Source organism: Uloborus diversus, chromosome 4 (genome assembly GCF_026930045.1).
Source record: "Uloborus diversus isolate 005 chromosome 4, Udiv.v.3.1, whole genome shotgun sequence".
Taxonomy (NCBI): Eukaryota; Metazoa; Arthropoda; class Arachnida; order Araneae; family Uloboridae; genus Uloborus; species Uloborus diversus.
In genome coordinates this window covers 67655463-67675552 of record NC_072734.1, presented here as the reverse complement: position 1 = coordinate 67675552, position 20090 = coordinate 67655463, and the positions used below count along the sequence as shown (strand labels likewise).

At 34.8% G+C, this 20090-nt stretch overlaps 1 protein-coding gene across 1 annotated transcript in view; it reads right to left on the bottom strand.

The window, feature by feature from the left end:
- Positions 1-19736, bottom strand: part of LOC129221530 (2-oxoglutarate dehydrogenase complex component E1-like) — a 90070-nt gene extending 70334 nt beyond the window's left edge. Inside the window, exons 1-4 of the mRNA XM_054856021.1 lie at positions 19046-19736; positions 9483-9704; positions 7483-7603; positions 3264-3364 (exon numbers count right to left, since the gene is read on the bottom strand). Coding sequence (XP_054711996.1) covers positions 3264-3364; positions 7483-7603; positions 9483-9704; positions 19046-19261 — 660 coding nt within the window. The 5' untranslated portion in view covers positions 19262-19736. The remainder of the gene's footprint in view (positions 1-3263; positions 3365-7482; positions 7604-9482; positions 9705-19045) is intronic.
- Between the last annotated feature and the right edge of the window lie 354 nt (positions 19737-20090).

Sequence of the window (20090 nt, the reverse complement as noted above, 5' to 3'; positions counted from 1 at the left end):
ACAAAAGGCGAAATTAAATGAAAATTTTATCGCGATGTTCTGGAGACATGACATCTACAACAAAAGAAAGTGTAAAAACTAAGATAAGTCTGAACCACCAAAAAATTCAAAATGTTTTTTTTTTAATTGACGGGGACCGCAAACGCTTGTATTTCAAACAAATAAAAATATAAGGCTAGAAATTGAAAATTTCAGTATGGATAAACCAAACCACTCAAATAATTTTGGAAATGAATAGCACCTGAGAGCGAAGACACATTGGCTTGGTTGGATAAAGTAGCGTGCTAATGAGGGAAAGGGTGGGAGTTCAAATCTGGGCCGAAAAATATCGTTTTAATGGGTTTTTGTTTTTCAGCAGAATTTTATCCAAGTTTCCACTAATATGCAAAATTCTAAGCTGTATATCTGTTGTTGTTAAAATCAGGAAACAAAACATTGATTTTAAGAGGGTAAATCAAAGTTTGACTTTGCAGAAGGATAAATTTCAATTTATTTTGATGCTTTACTACGCATTGCTTTGGTCTATAGCATCTCGAGGTTGCATTGAAATCAGAAAATTCGTCCTTTGAACTCGAATGCTTCGCGTGGGTCAATTAGTCATCTAAAATTGCGTTTCTGGAATTTCACTATCGGAAAATTGCTGAAGACGGATCCCGAACCTCTCCTCCCAGTAACATAGCCAACTATCATCTAAAACTGCGTTTTGACAACTAACTTCGAAAATTTTATAAATGAGCTTCAGCCCCTCCACCTCCGCCAATATAATTTAAAATAATCTTAAATTTTGTTTAAGGTCTTACCTTTCAAATAATTACTGGGGTAAAGCACCCACCCGAAAACTCACCCCTAACATCATTAAAAGTCAAATAAAATTGTTTTTGGAGCTCCAATTTGGAAAAATTTCCAGTCTTCATAACGATATCAAAAATGGCACACAGCTGCGTTTCTTAGATTGTTCATTTTCGACAAATTTCTGGGAGGGGGGCCCCGGATTTCTCCTCTAATTAACATCTCCGAATAATGTCTAAAACTGCGTTTTCAGAATAACAATTTTGAAAAATTTCCAGGAAGAACCCTAAAATTCCAACCTCCTTAACGTAATTAGAGAAAAAATATAAAAATTTTCAAGTTTTAATTTCGAAAAATGCCGAGGAAAACGCTCCCAGGCCGCTTTTCCACCCTATCATTAACACAGATCATCTAGAATATATTTTTAAGACCACACAAATTAGAAAAAACATCCTATTTTTGATTTTTGGGCTAATTTCTTTATAATTCTGGAACAAAAGATTAAGTGTCTAGCAAGCTGGGGGTTATGAGTCAGTTTGGCATTTAAATATGAATAGCATGGGTGCTCCAGACATAACTAAAAAAGATTGCTAAGGTTGTTTGTACTTGTTCAAATAATTCCAACTTTCCAAAAACTTATCTCATTTTAAGTTATCTGACCCCTCAGATTATACTTTACGAAGTTACAATTATTCTTGTTTTTTTGCTTTCTAAATTACGGTTTTTTCGTCACTTACAGATATATTTTCATGACAAAATTGTTACTTTTCATCTACTATTGCAGAAAAAAACCCCAAAAATATTATTATATTAATATTTTATAGTTTCTATCAAAGACTTTTACAAAAACTTATCTGAACAATATAATATATATAACGAACACTTCATTTTAACACATTTCCAACGTTCTGTTTCTCCACCCTCCTGTTTCATCTATTCGCCTTTTTCTAGTTCTCAGAAAATAAGAAATTCTTCTAAATGCTATGCTGTCGAAGCCTCTCCTTTCCTCCAAAATTATTACAGAGCACCTCAAATTTTGTTTTCAAGGCTCCGATTCCCTAAAAATTACCGGAAGAGAGTCCGTGGATATCTTGCCATCCAACAACATGGGAGATTATGTAATGTTCCGTTTTTGTGACTTCAATTAAAAAAAAAATTGCTGGGCCCCTAACGCTAACAAATATGATCCACAGTCGCGTTTTAGAGATTACAATTTCGAAAAAATTAACAAGAAGGAACCTCTGAACCTTTTCTGATAACACTATTGAAAAACACTCTCTAGTAGGACTTCGAGTTTAAAAGTTTCCAAAGTAGAGTCCTAATACAGTCTTTTCCTCTGACATCATTGAAGGTTGTCTACAATTACGTTTAAGACTTCAAAATCGAAATATTGGGCGGGAGATGTAAATAGATTCGAAAAATCGATAGAGGACAATCCGAGTCATATTTTCACTAAAGTCAACAAATATGATATACAATCGCGTTTTTAAGACATTAATTTCGAAAAATTTTCAGGGAAGGTATTCAAAACTTTTCTCCCCTTAACATTACCAAAGATCGCCTAAAAACTCGTTTTTAGAACAAGAATTCTGAAAATTTTCCGGGGGAGGATCCTCGAAACTCCTCTATTTCTACGTGCTCATCATCGAGTACTAACTGACCTTCTTTCAAAACCAGAAGTTTTATCACCTCATTCTCTCCACAAACAATTGATACAAGATAAAAAAGAGATGGAAGCTTCGAAGCTAATTTCATATGTAGAAAAAAAATTAAAATCCCCTCCCCACCAATTATTTTAAGGGGCCATTGCTTCTGCCCGTTACATACCAGACACTTCTCATAATGTGTCCCAGCTCCCCCTACTTCTACAAAGTTCCTACGCCTCTGCTAATAAGCACGAAACTGCAGTCCTCAACTGGAAATGACTGAGCTGGTGGTGTATTTCATGTATTTTTGCTTTAGCCCTGGCTAATGGGCAGTAATTTACTGAATAAATCATATTTTGGCCTTATATACAAAAACCATTATGTGTGATTGTAATAGTGATCAATTCGTGAAAGAAAATTCTGAGGATGAAGTAGAAGATGGCAGAGAGTGAAGAGATGCAAGCTATTTTAATTTTTAATAAATAGAATGTTAGACATGTTATATTTTTAAAAAATAACAAAATACTCAAATATAACACATTTTAAGATTTCAAATTACCCCTTTCTCCATTTTATATGATGCTAAGTTTTTATTTAAAATACAAAGTGCTAAAATATGCTCGACTAAATTTTAGAGGTTTATTTTTTTATTTTTAATGCATGAGATGCACTTGTGGAGGTCAGATGCTAAAAACATCTCTGAGTGAACTTTTATTAATTATTAGCAACGGATAATTTTATTTCGACCAAAGATTATGAAAAGTCCAGTAGAATTTTTCGAAAGCCCAACCCCTACAACAAAACCATACATAAAAATGCAAGACATACCTCAAGTCGCTTCAGAATTTCTCTCAATGACAGCACATTTTCATCTCCACCAATAAAAGTACTGCCAGGTAATTTGAAAAGTCTATCCATGTCCTTTTCCTCTATCGAATAGAACATCAGAAACAAAGAACAGGAAAAACAGAGTTTAAATACTTATAACAAAGTGCTCTACCACTTGAAATACAAACATCACAACAAAACATTATTGGATTGAAAAGCATATTGCCGAACATGGTCATGTTGAAAGTCAAGGAGCATAGCAGCCTAACTAGAGTCTTTACACAAATTGGAAATTTAGTTACTATTAAATGTAATTAAAAATTTAACATGGTGTACAAAACAAAATAATAAATCCTGTAACAAATACATTAACAGAGAAAAAACATATTACCCTTACTTTCCTGTATTTTGGTTTAAGAAATATGTTTGTAAAATCTACACCCTTTTAAATAAAGCAACTAAGTTGATACAGCATTTGGTATATCTTCATTACGCCTTCAAAATTTGCTACCTGCAGTAAATGTCATTTTTTACCTTTTCATTGGTTTAGGAGCAATTTTACACTAGATTGTCCCTGAAAATCTGAGACACTGAAAATCTGATTGTGTGACCAAACAGTTAAAAATCTGCCATAGTGTTTATGACAAAAACTGTCCCTCTAAACCTGCTACATGAAAATATATGTCAAAGTTAATTAACTAGATTATGAATTAAAAATTGAAGCTAAAACTTCAAATTAATAATATTCCCCCCCCCCCCTTTTCTGAACTGTTAATGCATATGCAAAAAGTAGGTCTTTGAGGGGAAGGACAATATACAGTTCACGTTTTGCAATGGATGCTAATTTACCATTTAGTCAATGTTATTACGAGAACTAGTATTAAATTAAAATAATTATAATAAAAAAAGTCCTGACCCTGAGGGCCTTATACTATACTACAATTAATTTTATGGGCCAGAATACATAAAGGGGCAGATAATTATGATTAAGTTTTTCTTGCTGCAAAAACAAAACCAAGAAGGGAAAGTGAAAATCCTTTTCAAAGTCAACTTTTTTTATGAACAAAAACCAATTACAAGATATTTTTTTTTTTAGAATAAAAAATAAAGGCAGATAAATTTCAAACCATTGAGCTTTCTCAGATTGTGTGGCAACACTCAAATTGCTTTCAACTGCATGAAAGGCTTAAAATTTTATTTGAAATTTACCGGAAAAGGTTATAATTCCAGTTCTACATAACTCGGAAGTTTCAACAAATTCTATCATACACCGAAAAACTTGTTTCCATTAGTACCAATATTTTAAATGCACAAGTAAGTTTTCACAGCCAAAACTGTGAAAGAATGCATTTTGGTCTTCAATTAAAAGCCCTGGTAATAAAAGCCAGACAGAGAGAGAGAGGAGACCTAGTTGGTAACACTTTTATTCATGTAACCTTTTGAACAAAAAAATAATGATTCAAATGGTTCATCCCTTAGGGATTTATGCTGCCACAGCCAAAATCACACAAACACAGGCATGTCGAACTTACAGCCCCCTTCTTTTTTTTTTTTTTGTATAGAGGGAAAAAACCATTTGGCTTTTATCTTGATGAAAGTTAAAATTATCGTTTTCTTTATCATAACTAATTTGCTAGAATCAAAGCCTGTATGTTTAATTATTATTTTCAAATTATTGTTCATAATTTCAAAATACGTCATAAAAAAATCATTGAAATAAAATTAGAAAATAAATGGAAAACATGAATCAAAACCAAGTAGCTGTGGCTTTATAAGAGTCACGGAGTCATGAGTGCAATTTATGAGAAGGTGAAAGTGCCTAGCTAACAGAATGTGAAATTTAAGAGAAAGTGCTTGTTCCATGATTTAAGATGACCCTGAAGAATGTTTTGACAGAACCCATCTCTTATGAACATAAATGTATTATTAGTTCTGAAAGCAATTTATAAATTAATCTCTAAAAAGAGAAACATTGAAAAAAAAGTAATATTTCTGAAAAAAGAATTTTTTGCTAGCACACATTTTAGAATTTACAATTTAACAGAAACTTATTTAAAAAGTTAAAAATAAAATTAGGTATTTAACTCTACTTCGTATGCATCCCTTATTGTTATTTGTAAGCTAATATTTTTTTTTTAATCTACAACAATGCAATCATTTAAATTTTGAGAAAGTTACTGCAAAAATTATACTTCTGAAAATTTTTTAAATTTTTTCAAGACCAAAAAAAAATAAGTGTTTCACAATCAAAATATTAAAAAATATTCCAGAAAGTCATCACTTCTAACAATTAAAAAACATTAACTTGATGTGAACCGAGATTTCCCGAACTTGGTCACAAAGATAATATGAAAAGGTAACCATCCCCCCCCCCAAAAAAAAAAGTTTGTCAATTACCCAAGAGATATGCACAGTTTGATCACCAATCAGATGGAAAGGCAAACTTCCGGTGAACAGGCGTAAATGGACGCATTAGTTTTATTATGCCAAATTTTATGCATTTATGCCAGCTATTGCAGATATACTCAAACCTGTTTTTGTGCAGTAAATGAAAATTTCAATCAGATTGGTACTCAATTGCCGAAATTATTTTTAAAATGAGTGGAAGGTAGTATCTTCAAATGACAACATAGGCATCCTGATCGGAAGTCACTGTGATCTCCCAAAAAATTTCTTATTCGGGAAATTTTGTCTGACTACTCGGCAAAATTATCAGCACTTGGTTTACTTTGATTTCTTTTAAAGATAAGCAATTCCTAGTTATTTTGTAAGTTTTTGGGGAATTTTCTAGAGACTTTTTTTATGCAATCCCTATCCACCGCATAAAAAAATATTTTTCAACTATGTAGCGAAAACAACTTTTTATATCTACTTGTTCAGTTTCGAACAATTTTTTTGTGAGATTTTTTTATGCGGTCCTTAACTACCACATAGAAACAGGTTTGGGTGCATATTTTAGACTCTAAATTAGGTTGAGTCACACTAAAATGAGCAAAAAACGATTTTTCCCCTCTCATTCAGACGTACTCGTCTTAACTGGACGTTGGCTAATTCTATATAATCCATGGTCAAACTGTATACCATAACACTTAAAACAACTTCACTTGAAAAAAAAAAGACTTTACTCAAGAATAATGCTGCACTAGTGGTGATAGTGGACTGAAGTAAAATTTTCTGAAGGTAGTGAAATGTTTGGAAGATTGACCCTCCCCCCCCCCTAAAAACTCTTCAAATATGCATACATTGCATTGCACCCCAAAGCCCCCCATGCCTACCGCGTTTGCAGCAAATATGCATACAAAAATTATTGCAAAAAAAAAAACCCCCTCCCCTCTTTAAAAGTTTTTTTTTTTTAAATAATTTTTCAGTTTTAAAATGTGTTGTCAAATCAAAACTTTCGAATAAAAACACTCCCTAATATGTATATAAAATTAAATTTTGTAATGAATTTCTCTTAAGATTTCAGAAGAGGAAAAAAAAAGGTTGAGGTCAAGTTTGTAAAGGTTTAAATAATTTCAAAAAATTAACAATGAATCTGAAATCAACAGGCAAAGGCCAAAAAGAAGAGAGGAAAACAGTTTTGGTCGGAAAAAAGTTTCAAGTAGAAGTCGAGAGTGTTGATTGATTAAAATGCTAGTACTGAATAAAAAAAAAAGGATGTCTTTCCTTTTTGAACTGTAATCATTTGAGGGTGGTTATTAATTAAAAGAAATAGCCTCCTTCCACACAGATGGTCAAGACAGTAAAAAGTGTTTGGATTAAGGTTTTGCAAAATTGATCGAAACAGCATTTTTAGCATAGAGGCTACAAGTATTCTACATTAATACAAGTTAAACAGAAAAAACATTAAAAAAGCTTTGAATGGAGAGTAAAAACTTTTAAGCAATTTAAAACAAATGAAGTACAAACATAGTATGGTTTCAGAACAATATTTTGTAGCTTAAAACACATGTCCTGAGAAAATTATTTTGTAGTTAACATGTTTTGTTGTAGTTAGGAAAAGCAATTAGTACTTTATAAAAATATGTTTCAATGGCAAAATAAAAAATATAGAATTATTTAAGGTTTTTTGGTTCTCAACATTAAAAACATCTTTTGCAATACAACTCCAGACAATTTTGAAATTCTCAAATTTATTTGTCATAAGGCAAATTATCAATTTATAATTAATGGTAATCTTGGCATCTCAAGAACAATTGACTAAAATAATACTTTTTACCTAACTGATGATTTCTTAAGACTACTTGAGGAGAGCTTGGAGATCCTTCAGAAAAAGCATTATGAATATTTGCAGAAGTAATGCCAAGAGGATCTAATTTTGAAACTAAATGTCCACGCACCTATGAAAAGAAAAATAAGAACACGTAAGTTACTCAAGGATGCATATTTTTACATTTTCTTGATACACTAAGTAATAACATACCAAACTACCATTAAATCATAAAAATAAATAAATAAATAAATAAATTCTTCTCAAATAAAGGCAATTAAAAGAAGGTTTATATAGGGATAAAATATTGTCAATAGTTTAAAGTTTCACACAGAAAGGAATGTTTTTGATGCATTATCCCCGTTTATAGCTAAGTCAAAGGAATTAAATAAAACTTTTGTTCATAAATAGTTAAGTAATTAAAAGGAAAACGTGAAGCACATTATAACATAACTGAAGCAATTATGTTATATAGTCATAAATTCTCTATATATGGCTGCTTAATAAACAGGCAAGACAGTATATGCTTTTGATGTATCTAAAGTTTATTTTTCAAAGACTAAACCAGGGGTTCTCAAACTTTTCCGACTTGCGGCACCCTATTAAGATTTAAGAATTTTTTTTTATGCACCTTAGTCTATATCTCTTATACATATATCAAAATTCTCTCCAGGGTTCTGAAAACTTTATAAAAAATATATTACCAATTACAGCAAAAATACCGACTTTACAGGAAAATGAAATGTAAAAGTTTTGTTTCCAAAATGTTCGACACATGAACCTTTCCTATTGCGAAAGATATCAAATATAAAGTCTAATTCTTCTTTCACTTGCTGCAACATATTAACAATCAAGCTTAGAAAAGGTAGTTGTTATCTTTTGGCATAAATCTCGCAAGTCACGTGGCCCATGGGGCATGAACTCATGATCCCCTCTGACGTAACACCATAAAAAAATTGCTTGGAGTTAGGTCGGAAGAGCACTGTGGGCACAGAAGAAGGTGAGAAGGTGATTGTCGTCATCAGAACCTCATTCAAATTAGGAAGCTTAAACTAGGAAGCTCCTTATTGAGGAAGTTTGGAAAATCTGTCAGACAATGGGCAGTGCCCTATTTTGTTGGAAAATTAAGGACCATTGATGGTAACATGTTACAAGATGAATTCGTCTTAAGACTTGATATCTGCTGCATCACGAAACGCTCACATATGGAACATTTATGATAGCAGTAAGTAATCGTTCCTAAGCCAAGGCTACGGCAGAACTATATGCAATGTACCAGACAGCCCAGCTACCATATCCACAGACTGCAGTTTCATTCTTATCAGAACTCGTCAGTCTGGATTTGTGAATAACTGAGCTGGAGGCAGATGTCATCTCATTGAAGCTGAGAGTACCAACAAACTGGGAGATAAAGTAAATTTATCTCCCCAGCGAGTATCCACAGCATGGTGTGGTTTGACTCATGAAATGAAGGCAAAGCTTTGGTATTTAGCAGTGAGTTTCTGCCCCTAAACCAGGGCTACAGCCCAGAACTATATCTAATATACCAGACAGCCCGATTATCACATCCAGACAGTAATGAATAATGATACCTTAAAAATAATGCAAGGTAGCAAAAAATGAAAAACCTGTACATATTTTATTGATATTAGTACAGAATAAATAACGGGACATAGCACAAATTCACAAAAACAAGCTATTTTTTAAAAAATGGAGGATAGAGCCGTACGCAAGTTATGCTGTAAATTGTTTCCTTTTCAATAGGTATTTTCTATTCTAATACTATGGATGAGTTAGTCATTTTTGAGTATTTTAAATTTTTTGACACACTTTCTTCGGGGTGCGATGATTTTGCTGATGCAGCGTTTCTTCCAGAAATTACTGTAGCTTTATATTTTAGAAAATAAGAAAAAGTCTAGTTTTCTTTAATGTTGTTATCAATACATAAAGCAACATTCTCCATTGAACAGTTTCCTTAACATGCAGAATTAAAAACTCTTAAGAATTACTTGATAGGATCTAATAATAGCTTGGACAGAGAGATGGTCCTCAATGCCTCTTGGCTCGACATACTGGGGTGTACCACCGGATGGCACCAACGAAGTTACACCGGAACCTTGCAGATGATCAAGAGGAATTTGGACGTACTGGACAGGTGCAAGAGGAGGGCTCTGGTAAGCATCACCAGGCTCAAAACCTTCAGAAGTACTTCGGAAAAAGGCATCCCAAGACTGCAAAATAAAATCATGCACAAAATATTAGACATTTCATTGAAAAAACAATTGATATTTTATGCATAAAATTTAAGATAACATAAATTACACTTTACTGATTTTGTAATAGGATAATCTGTTGTGTTGACAAATCTCAGGATTGGAGAAAACAAACCTCAATCTGATCCTCGGATTGAACATAACAATGGACCCCATTTGGCCTGTGGGGTTGATACCACTCAATCAGAGGATGAAAATAGATTTCAAGTATTCAACTTCTCTATCTCAGCCAGTTTTTAATGTGTTATTTAAGAAAAAGTTATGACAAATATAAAAGTGACGTCAAATAAGATTCAGTAACAGATGTTACACTATAAGGGGCCTAATGCATGTAGTGTTTAGTACAATAATGCAATATTTATTGTTTCCCACAGCCAAAAAAAGGGCAAGGCAAGGGTGGATATAAGGGAGGGGTGATGGGGGTTCACCTTGATCTTTAAAAAAATTGAAGTCTTAAACACACTACTACTGTAGGTCATCTATAATAGCATTAAAGAGAAAAGGATTCATAGCTCTCAACTGAAATTTTTTTATATTGAAGTTTCAAAAATGCAATATTAGACCATCTTTGTTGATGTGAAGAGAAGGAGATGTAGATTATCTTTAGATGTTTCAGAGGGTTCAGAGATCCCCACAATTTTACAAGGTTGAAATTCGAAAAACAAACTAGCACGACTTTCAATGTGCATGTGTAAATCACAATCAGGATACTAAATCAATCGCGCCATCTTGAAAATTTTCTGGATCTGCTTTTGAGGCCGGGTGCTTCCAGATAAAAGAGTACTTTAATTCATTTAAAATGAGACTTTTGAACAGAAATTTGTAGTGGAAAGGGTGTTTTTCTCTTTAGGTTATACAGAACTTTACATACAAAATTCAAGTATTTTTCAATCTTAATTATTTTTAAAATAATCACTATTTCTATTGTAATTACTTTTATAAAATGCTTTTAATGTTTAACTTAAAAGATGATGCTAAAAACTTAGAAAATTCAGATCTATTCAAATCAAATTATATGGGAAATGAGGTAATTAATGTTCAAGGCTAGGTTTGCATGAATCTTGACCTTTCGGGAAAAAATGTTGGCCCTTATCATGAAGTTTTGTTAAAATTTCAAAGGGTCAAGGAGGAAGCTTTGGGAAATACAAAAAATGGATCATAGTGCATTGAATATGGTGCAGATCTGTGTGGTGTTAGTGCAGAATAGTCCCAACGTAGTGTCATAAAAGGCGAATAGAATGGATACCAAATCTAAGGTGAGAGGCACAGTGCTGATGGATGGATGGCATCTGGGTTCTATGATGTCTAAACGGTCCCCTCGAGGAACCGGATGAAACTCGTTGTAAGTTGCCTTGCACTAGTACAGGATGGTTGTGCGGGTGTTGACTTTTTACCACCGCCCAGCTCCCAGCTCCCTTGGAGCTGGATACTGCCTGGAAGGAATGAACCAGCAACCTTGCTGCTGGAGAAGGTGCTGGTCTGCAACCTACTGACTGGTGAGGGGGCATTTCTGAAACCCACCGATACTGAAGTAGGGAGGCAAGGGGTACTCATTTACGCACAAAAATGCAACAGGCGCAGGCAGGAGAGGGGAGGATGTTACAAAAGGCAAAAGTCACTGTGCCAGCCATTCCTGAGAAGGTAGGAGAAACCAAAGGTCTTCGATCGGAGGTTTCAACTCTTTCCCTTGCACAAACTGCTGTATCTAAAGAGTAAGGACTTGTAAACTACAGTCCTATGCTCAAGCAGTGTGTATGTTTAAGATGGCTGTTGTGAAAGAAACCTGTCGGAGAGATTATCTCACGATGACATTGAACATATTCAGCTTGTCTTCTAAAGGAGGACAGACTGATTCACTCTGAGGACCACACACCAGAAATGCAATAGGCTTCTTAACAAAATTAGTATTGGGAAGGCTTTTGGTTTTCTTACTGGACTTTACACCTTAAAGTGGCACCTTGCTATAATGGGTGTTAGTAATGATTCAATTCGCAGACGTTACCTCTTTAAGGAGGAAACTATTGTACTAACCCCAGAAAACTCACACCTTGTGTGATTGTGAAGTGTTTTCTGCCTATAGGTTTGAACACCTCGGTCATCATTTGCTTGAACCATGCGTGATTCATGATATTCCTATTAGGTGTTTGCTGAATTCTGCTTCAGCTACTGGTCTGTTTTAAAACTTCTGTTTGGGGACTAGTACAATAGACCTCTGGTCGCGGTGCTTGATTCGGTTGAGCTCCCATTTCAATCATTTCATAAATGATGCAGGGAGCTGCACTCTCCTGAAAATGCCTAGAGGGAAACACTAAGTATTTGTTTATAGTACAGTCGAACTCTCTTATAACGAGCCCTGATTAAAGGAGAACTGTCATAGATAGATATGTAACCGGTTAGCGGTAACCGTAACTGTTATCTTTGTGCGTGAAGTTTCAGTTCTGGTTCTGTTCGAGATGTATATAGTTGTGTGTTCGTCATGTGAATAATGTGTAATAAAAGTATTGTGCCGTATTAAATTATGCCTCGCCTCTGCTAGGTGTAAATACACACATGCCCACTCCATCTCAAAGGATAAATACATCACAGCTGGCGACGAAATGATTTGCGAACCCGTGAAATAATGAGATTCTTCAGCGGAACTCTCGTGAAGTGTTTCGACAGAATCTAATGGATTAGGATAAAGCTCGATGCAGCCAAGGTCAAGGTAAAAGTTTTGTAATCAAATTTTCTAGTAATATTTTACATGGAGGCTCTGGTTCAAGCTTTAATTCAGCAAAACAAACTTTTAATGGACAGATTAGCAGTTACGCCTGAAACGAAACTAAATGAAGGTTCAAAAGTTTCTGTTCATTTTGAAAAGTTTGAAGAAGGTCAGGAAAACTTCGATTCATTTCTTGAACGCTTTGATGCATATTTAAAGGTTCAAAATGTTCGTGAAGACAAACGTGGGTTAGCTTTTATTTCAAATTTATCCCCGAAAATGTATAATTTGCTCAAGAACCTGCTAGCTCCTGATAATCCTTCGGATAAAGATTTTGATTGCTTGAAAATTACTTTAAAAGAGCATTTAAATCTGAAACCACTAATTATACCCAGTAGACATGTGTTCTTAAATCGCGAGCAGCGGAAAGGGGAAACGGTCAGTGACTATCTGGCAGAGTTAAGATCCCTTTCAGTTCCGTGTTGCTATGGGGAAGCCATGCTCATTGTAATGTTAAGAGATGTGTTTGTTAGTAGGTTGCGGGATAAAGCTGTTCTTAATAGAATTTTTGAGGAAGATGATACGAATTTAGAAGGAACGCTGAAAATTGCTTTGGCTATGGAAAAAGCTCTCAAAGGTGCATCTGAGCTTTTAGATAAAACAGTAAATGTCCATCAGATGGGAGAAAGGAAAATTGAGAGGCCAGGTGGGAAAAATAAATATAAACAAAAAAGTAAACAGAAAGATGCATTCAAGGCTAAGAATAAATCGTGTTTGCGTTGCTCCGGAACGAATCATGATCGTAACAATTGTAAATTTATAACTAGTCAGTGTCATTTCTGTCAGAAGGTTGGGCAAATAGAGAGATCTTGCAATGCAAAACAAAAGTCTAGGGAATGTAAACAAAGACAAGTTAGTGTCGAACTTGATTCCGTAAATGGAAACCAAAACTCGGTTCCATTACATAGCATTATTTCGGAGGAGGGGAAAAGACCTCCAATAATGCTGACGGTTACAGTTGAGGGCAGCCCTATAGTCATGGAGTTAGATACTGGCGGAGCGGTTTCTGTGATGAATATAAAGAAGTTTAGGGAAATTTCTAAGAAACCTTTGCAAAACACTAACTTGGTTTTCACTACATATAATGGGGGGAAAGTTGTATCAATGGGAGTAGTAAATGTAAATGTTGAATATAACAATCAAAAATTAAAATTAAATTTATACATTGTTATGGAAGACTTAGACACCATTTTAGGTAGGGAATGGATTTTCAAAATGAAAATAAATTGGAATTCAATTAAATCAATCCGTGCACATGGGAAATATAATCTGAGTAAACTACTTAATGAGTTTAAAGAATTGTTTGATGATAAATTAGGGGAAATAAACAATTATGAGGTAAAATTGGAACTTAAAACAGACGTTACACCGAAATTTTGCCGATAAAGGCCTGCTCCGTTCGCTTTAAAAGATTGTGTTGAACAAGAAATCGACAGATTAGAAAGGGAAGGAATTATAGAAAAGGTGGAAACATCTGAATGGGCAACGCCAGTAGTACCAGTCGTAAAATCAGATGGATCAATACGTCTGTGTGCAGTCTACTCGGTAACCCTTAATCCTAGTATAATGGTACAACAACACCCTTTACCAAGGTTGGAGGAGATATTTTCTTGTCTAAATGGGGGAAAAGAATTCTCGAAATTAGATTTTAAACACGCTTATTTACAATTAAAGGTTCACGAAAATAGTCAAAAACTCCTAACAATTAACACAACAAAAGGGTTGTACAAATGCAAAAGGCTTATGTATGGGCTAAACCCGGCTCCAGCTATTTGGCAGCGTTATGTTGACAGTCTGTTCCAGGGAATGGCAGGGGGTTAAAGTGTTTATGGACGATGTTCGTATAACAGGAACTACTCAAGATGCACATTTTGAGGCACTGCAAACTTTTTTTCAAAAATGCAAAGAGCATGGATTTAAACTAAATTTGAGGAAAAGTAAATTTTTTGAGGAAGAGATTAATTTTTTGGGTCACAAGATTGACTCCAAGGGTTTGCATAAAACAGATGAAAAAGTCTGTGCATTAGCGAGTGCCCCTAAACCAAAAAATGTGCAAGAAGTTCAAAGTTTTCTGGGGTTAGTACAATTTTATGGGAAATTTTGTCCAAATTTGGCCACAACTGCTAATCCGTTGAATATTTAACGAAAAAAGAAACAAAGTTCATCTGGTCGAAGGACTGTGAACAGTCATTCCATAACATTAAAAAAGTGATTTGTTCCCCACAAATTCTGGTGCATTATGACCCTGCACTCCCAGTAACATTGGCAACCGACGCGAGTCCAGTAGGATTAGGCGCTGTGCTATCCCACAAAATGTCCGATGGAACAGAAAGACCTATAGCTTTTGCATCAAGAACTCTTAACAACGCAGAGAAAAAAATATTCACAAATTGATAAGGAAGCCCTTGCAATTGTGTGGGCAGTTAAGAGATTCTACCTATACCTAAAGAGACGAAGATTCATCCTTATAACAGATCACAAGCCATTAGTTGCAATTTTCGGATTGAAGAAAGGTCTACCAATTTTGGCAGCAACACGACTTCTTCACTATGCTTTGACACTTCAAGCCTTCCAATTCGACATCATCTACCGTAACACCAAAGACCATGGGAATGCCGACTTTCTCTCAAGGTTACCCACTCGGTCAGAAGAACTGGAAGTTCGAGATGATGTTACGCTCTTCCAACTGCAACAGATTGAGATACTCCCAGTCACTGCCAGGGAATTAGCCAAAGGAACAGAGGAAGATGAAGAAAGCAGACCACTGTTGCAGGCACTTCGAAATGGAGAGGGTCTGAAGGGGAAGGAAGCGGAATACAGTCTCCAAGATGGCTGCATCATGTACGGATCTAGAGTCATGGTTCCAAAACAATTCCAGAGCCGGGTGCTACAGGAGTTACACGAAGGGCACTTAGGGATTGTAAAGATGAAAGCGATAGCAAGATCGTTCGTATTTTGGAAGAACATAGACAAGGATATAGAAGAAGCAGTAAAGAACTGTGTCCACTGCGCGCAAATTAAAACAGATCCCCAGAAAGCCAAAGTCCACCATTGGGAGTACCCAAGCAAACCTTGGGAGAGGCTTCATGTTGATTTTGCTGGGCCATTGTTCGGATATATGTAACTGATCATCGTGGATGCACATTCTAAATGGCTGGAAGCGTATTAAATGAAGAATACAACAGCATTTAAGACAATCGAGTGTCTTAGGGACTGCTTCGCGAGGTTTGGACTTCCACTGATGATGGTTAGTGACAACAGGCCACAGTTCAAGTCCAATGAATTTAAGATCTTCCTGAGCCGAAACGGTATTAAGCACAGACCTTCAGCTCCATTCAAGCCTTCCAGCAATGGTCAAGCTGAAAGGTATGTGCTTACGGTCAAGCAATCTCTTTGCGCCATGAAGAAGTACCCCGGCACCATGCAGCAAAAGCTCAGCACCTTCCTGATGCAGAATAGGAAGGCTCCGAACATGACCACCCTCCACAGCCCTGCAATGCTGCTGATGAAGCGTGAGATCCGGACACGCATCGACCTGGTGAAACCGGATCTGCACGCCAGGGTCCAAGACAGGATTAGGAAGGATAACTTTCTGTTCTCGGATCGTGTCTTTCGCATAGGGGACAACGTGGCAGTGCGCAACTACCGTCACGGTGATAAAAGGTGGAGGTCGGTAAAGTTGTCAGTAAAGACGGACAACTCCACTATACCATCAACGTAAACGAGCAACTGTAGCGGCGCCACGTTGACCAAATGAGGGACAGTGGGAATCTGGAGAACCAGGAATGGGAACGAATCGGCAAGGCTCCAAATCTTGCTTCCAGGGCCCACTGTTCTACTGCGACAACAGCAGCGGATGCTACAACAAATGGGAGTTCAGCAGAGCCACCAGCTGAACCAGTCATCTTGCCGGCTGACACCTACCAAGCTGAACCAGCGACGGATGGCAACACCACCGCAGCCAGTCTTGTGTCGTCAACAGCAGATCCGCCTCCTCTGCGCAGATACACAAGATCTAGAAAAGCTCCACAGAGACTGGATTTGTAAAGGGGAAGGGATGTCATATATTGATATGTAACCGGTTAGGGGTAACCGTAACTGTTATCTTTGTGCGTGAAGTTTCAGTTCTGGTTCTGTTCGAGATGTATATAGTTGTGTGTTTGTCATGTGAATAATGTGTAATAAAAGTATTGTGCCGTATTAAATTATGCCTCGCCTCTGCTATGTGTAAATACACACATGCCCACTCCATCTCAAAGGATAAATACATCACAAGAACCACGATTTAGCGAAAGCAACAGAATGGCTTGGTTGGTACATTGTTAGGTCTATGGAAGCATAACTCGCTTTTAACGAGCAAGCCTTTCTTATATATAAACCAAACAATACTTACAAATACAAAATTTCCCATTGACTTTCAGCTCAGCTTCTTGGAAAAATTCTTTACACTTTCTGAAGCAAACTGAAAGTTAGGGCTGAGTTATAAATCCTGAGAACAAATGATAGCAGTCTGTTTTTATTTGAGGAGTTGAGAAGCTTTTGAAAATGTCATGTATGTTACCAGTTTCACACTTCAATGTTACCAGTTTCGAGATATAGGGGGAGTGGGGTATGTTAGACCATGGGAATATTGAACCAGTCTCAGTTATTTAAATACAATTAATAATTTTTATTTTATTTTATGACCAACAAATAGCATCTACGGTCCTACAAATCCTATCATGAAATCACATTGTACAGTTATATTGAAAAAATTTTATTCCAGAAAGTGTTAAAAGTAGTCCTGAGTAATTTTCAGAAAACTGTAACTTTAACACTGTGAACTATTTTTTTAATGGTTTTCATCAAGATTGCGGGAAAAAAATTGAACTTATTTCTAAAAGGAAGTTCTTTTAGTTCATAATAATTCGTATTTTTTTCATTTTTTGTCAAAAAGAAAAAAATTGTGAGATTACTTCTTTAGACCAAAAAGGTGGGGTAGGTTGGTCCACTCTTTGCGGGGTACCTTGGTCAGATCAACCTACCCCACATAATTTAAAAACATATTTTTTTCTCTTATATACATATATATATATAAATCTCAATTATATCAATATTCTAAATGTAATTTCTTATACATTCATTTCATTTTACACATTTTTCGAAACAATAATAAAAACTTGGAGGGGGAGGGAGCTAAGATATATTTTATACTTAATTTAACAAACATTTTACTAAATCCATTTCCCCTAAAAGATTTACTTCATATCTGCACTTTGTACTCTATTTATATTTTCAAATATACTTCCAAATTTTTGCAGAGAGTTGTTTTCTAAGAGTAAAATACGCAATACATGCTATAATAAAGTTCCTGTACATATTAAACGAAATATTTTTGCTTAACCAGCTTTCTATAGAAACAAAATAAAACAAATAATTGATAAAGGAATACAAAACTATTCTTTTACTTAAGATCAGCTAATTTTGATTTTAGAACACAAAGATATTTTAACTTTAAAGCTGTCAATTTGGAACATAATATAAAATGATCGGTTTTCTGAATTAAACATAATTCAACAAAAGATTGGATGTAGGTATTGTTTTAGAGCATGACTACAAACCAACAAGGAGTAGTGGATTTTTTTTTGGAGGGGGGGAGCGGGCATGAGACCTTATCAAGGGGAACAAATTTGTTTTACTATCCCATTTAATATTCTTCAACTGATTAAAAATAGCACAATAAAAAATCTTTTAAGTAATATTTTTAAAAACACATAGCATATTTGAATAAAATAAATTTTGTTTCCTATATAACATTGGAGTCAGAGGTTAGTGTGAAAGAATATACATTCTACTAAATAATAACTTAATAAAGTTAGATTATTCAATAATATATAGACATTTTTAAAAATGTACTTTTGTGAGATAAAATTTTCGGGACTCTTTGGTTTTTGATTTTTAAAACATTAAGTTACAATATTTTTTAAAAAATCTTTGATGCAGTTTTGTTGAAAATTGATCATAGATCTTATAATTAAATACCTATTCCAAAATATTAATTCTAAGAAATATATAGGGTCCTATTTCATTGAAAGTCGTAGGTGTACAGTGAACACTTTTGGGAGCCTAATTCACTGGTTTAGAATTAAAAAGGTACCTTCGGCAATCAATATTAAGGAAATCTAAAAGCATTCAAAAGAACTTTGTAATGAAAAATTGTATGAGGAGGCACTTTTTACTTCCTGATGCCCCCTCCATGGGCACCCATATGCAACATTTTAAGGGGGGAGGGCTCAAATATTTCCCCAATGGTTTAGCAGGATATTTTCCCCATAGAAACCAATTTCAATACAGATTAGAGTTATTAAAATTTGACATTTTTAATAACTTATTCATTAATTGCTGGAAAAAAATGTTTTTACATTTTTGCAAAGAAAAAAGTACTAAAAGCAAGGAAGTTCTAATTTCAAAGGGGGGGGGGGGGCCTTGGCCCTCTCTAAAAATGTTTTCTGAATCCGCCCCTGTCAACAGGATAATTATGGGCAGATTAGCAACTTACCTTATGAACACTTTCAGGATCTTTCAACCATGCTTTGTACATTTCTTCGACATAAATTGAAGAACTGCCATTTAAAAACGGTTCTTTGGATGTTTTGGTCAAATATGTTCTAATGTTATTAACATCTGATAATGAGCCTTTTCGTAAAAGCAAAAGAGATTTTCTATGCAACAAAGCACTAAACGTTCCAATTTTAAGTGCAGACGACATAGCCATTGTGTTCAATAAAATTTTTTATAAATAATCCAAGTCTTTTCAACGAGCTTTTCAGATTCTAGTCCTTAATCTGCGAAAATATACTTTGAAACGTGCCAGCTTGTAGCTTTCTTTTTAAAAACCGTCTTTGTTTCAGCCCCTTAATGTGATATTATTGGAGAAAATTGTCTTATAAAAATCTTGGAAGCAGTTTAAATTTGTTATCATATCCAGAAACTTCAAAAACCGTAACTATACATAAACAAACCGGAACAAGCAGACACAATACACAGCTACATTCACATAAACGTAGGACGCAAGAAGGAGAGGCACGTTTTGGCAATGACCTTAAAAACGTCAGGTCGGTTGCGGTGTTCTCCAAAAATAACTTTTGGTAGAAATCAATAAATTTAAGCTATATGTATTTTCAGCAAAATATTATGATCAAATTTATTTTTGGGCAAACTTGCGATTCTATGTTTATATACTGTTACTGTGTATGGCGTAATAACGAAGATGCCAGATGCCTCGTGTCAATATTTTGTTGCAAACTTCTACGTCATAAAATTTTACCGCGAAAAACGAAACAAAAACTATTAGTTTCAAATAATTTTTTTTAAAAACAGAAAAAAAAACACAAAAAAAAGTAACAAAAATTTAACATATTTGATGCGGATATAACAGTCTACCTCTGACACACTGATATATAAAGCACTGTTTAGGAATCGATCCCCCTCGCTTGCCCCTAGAAAAAAATTCTGATGGTTAATTGACAAAAGAACTAAGATAAATTTAAAAAATTAATTTGAATTCTTAAATTTTGAATTCAAAATATGTTTTTCGCAATCAC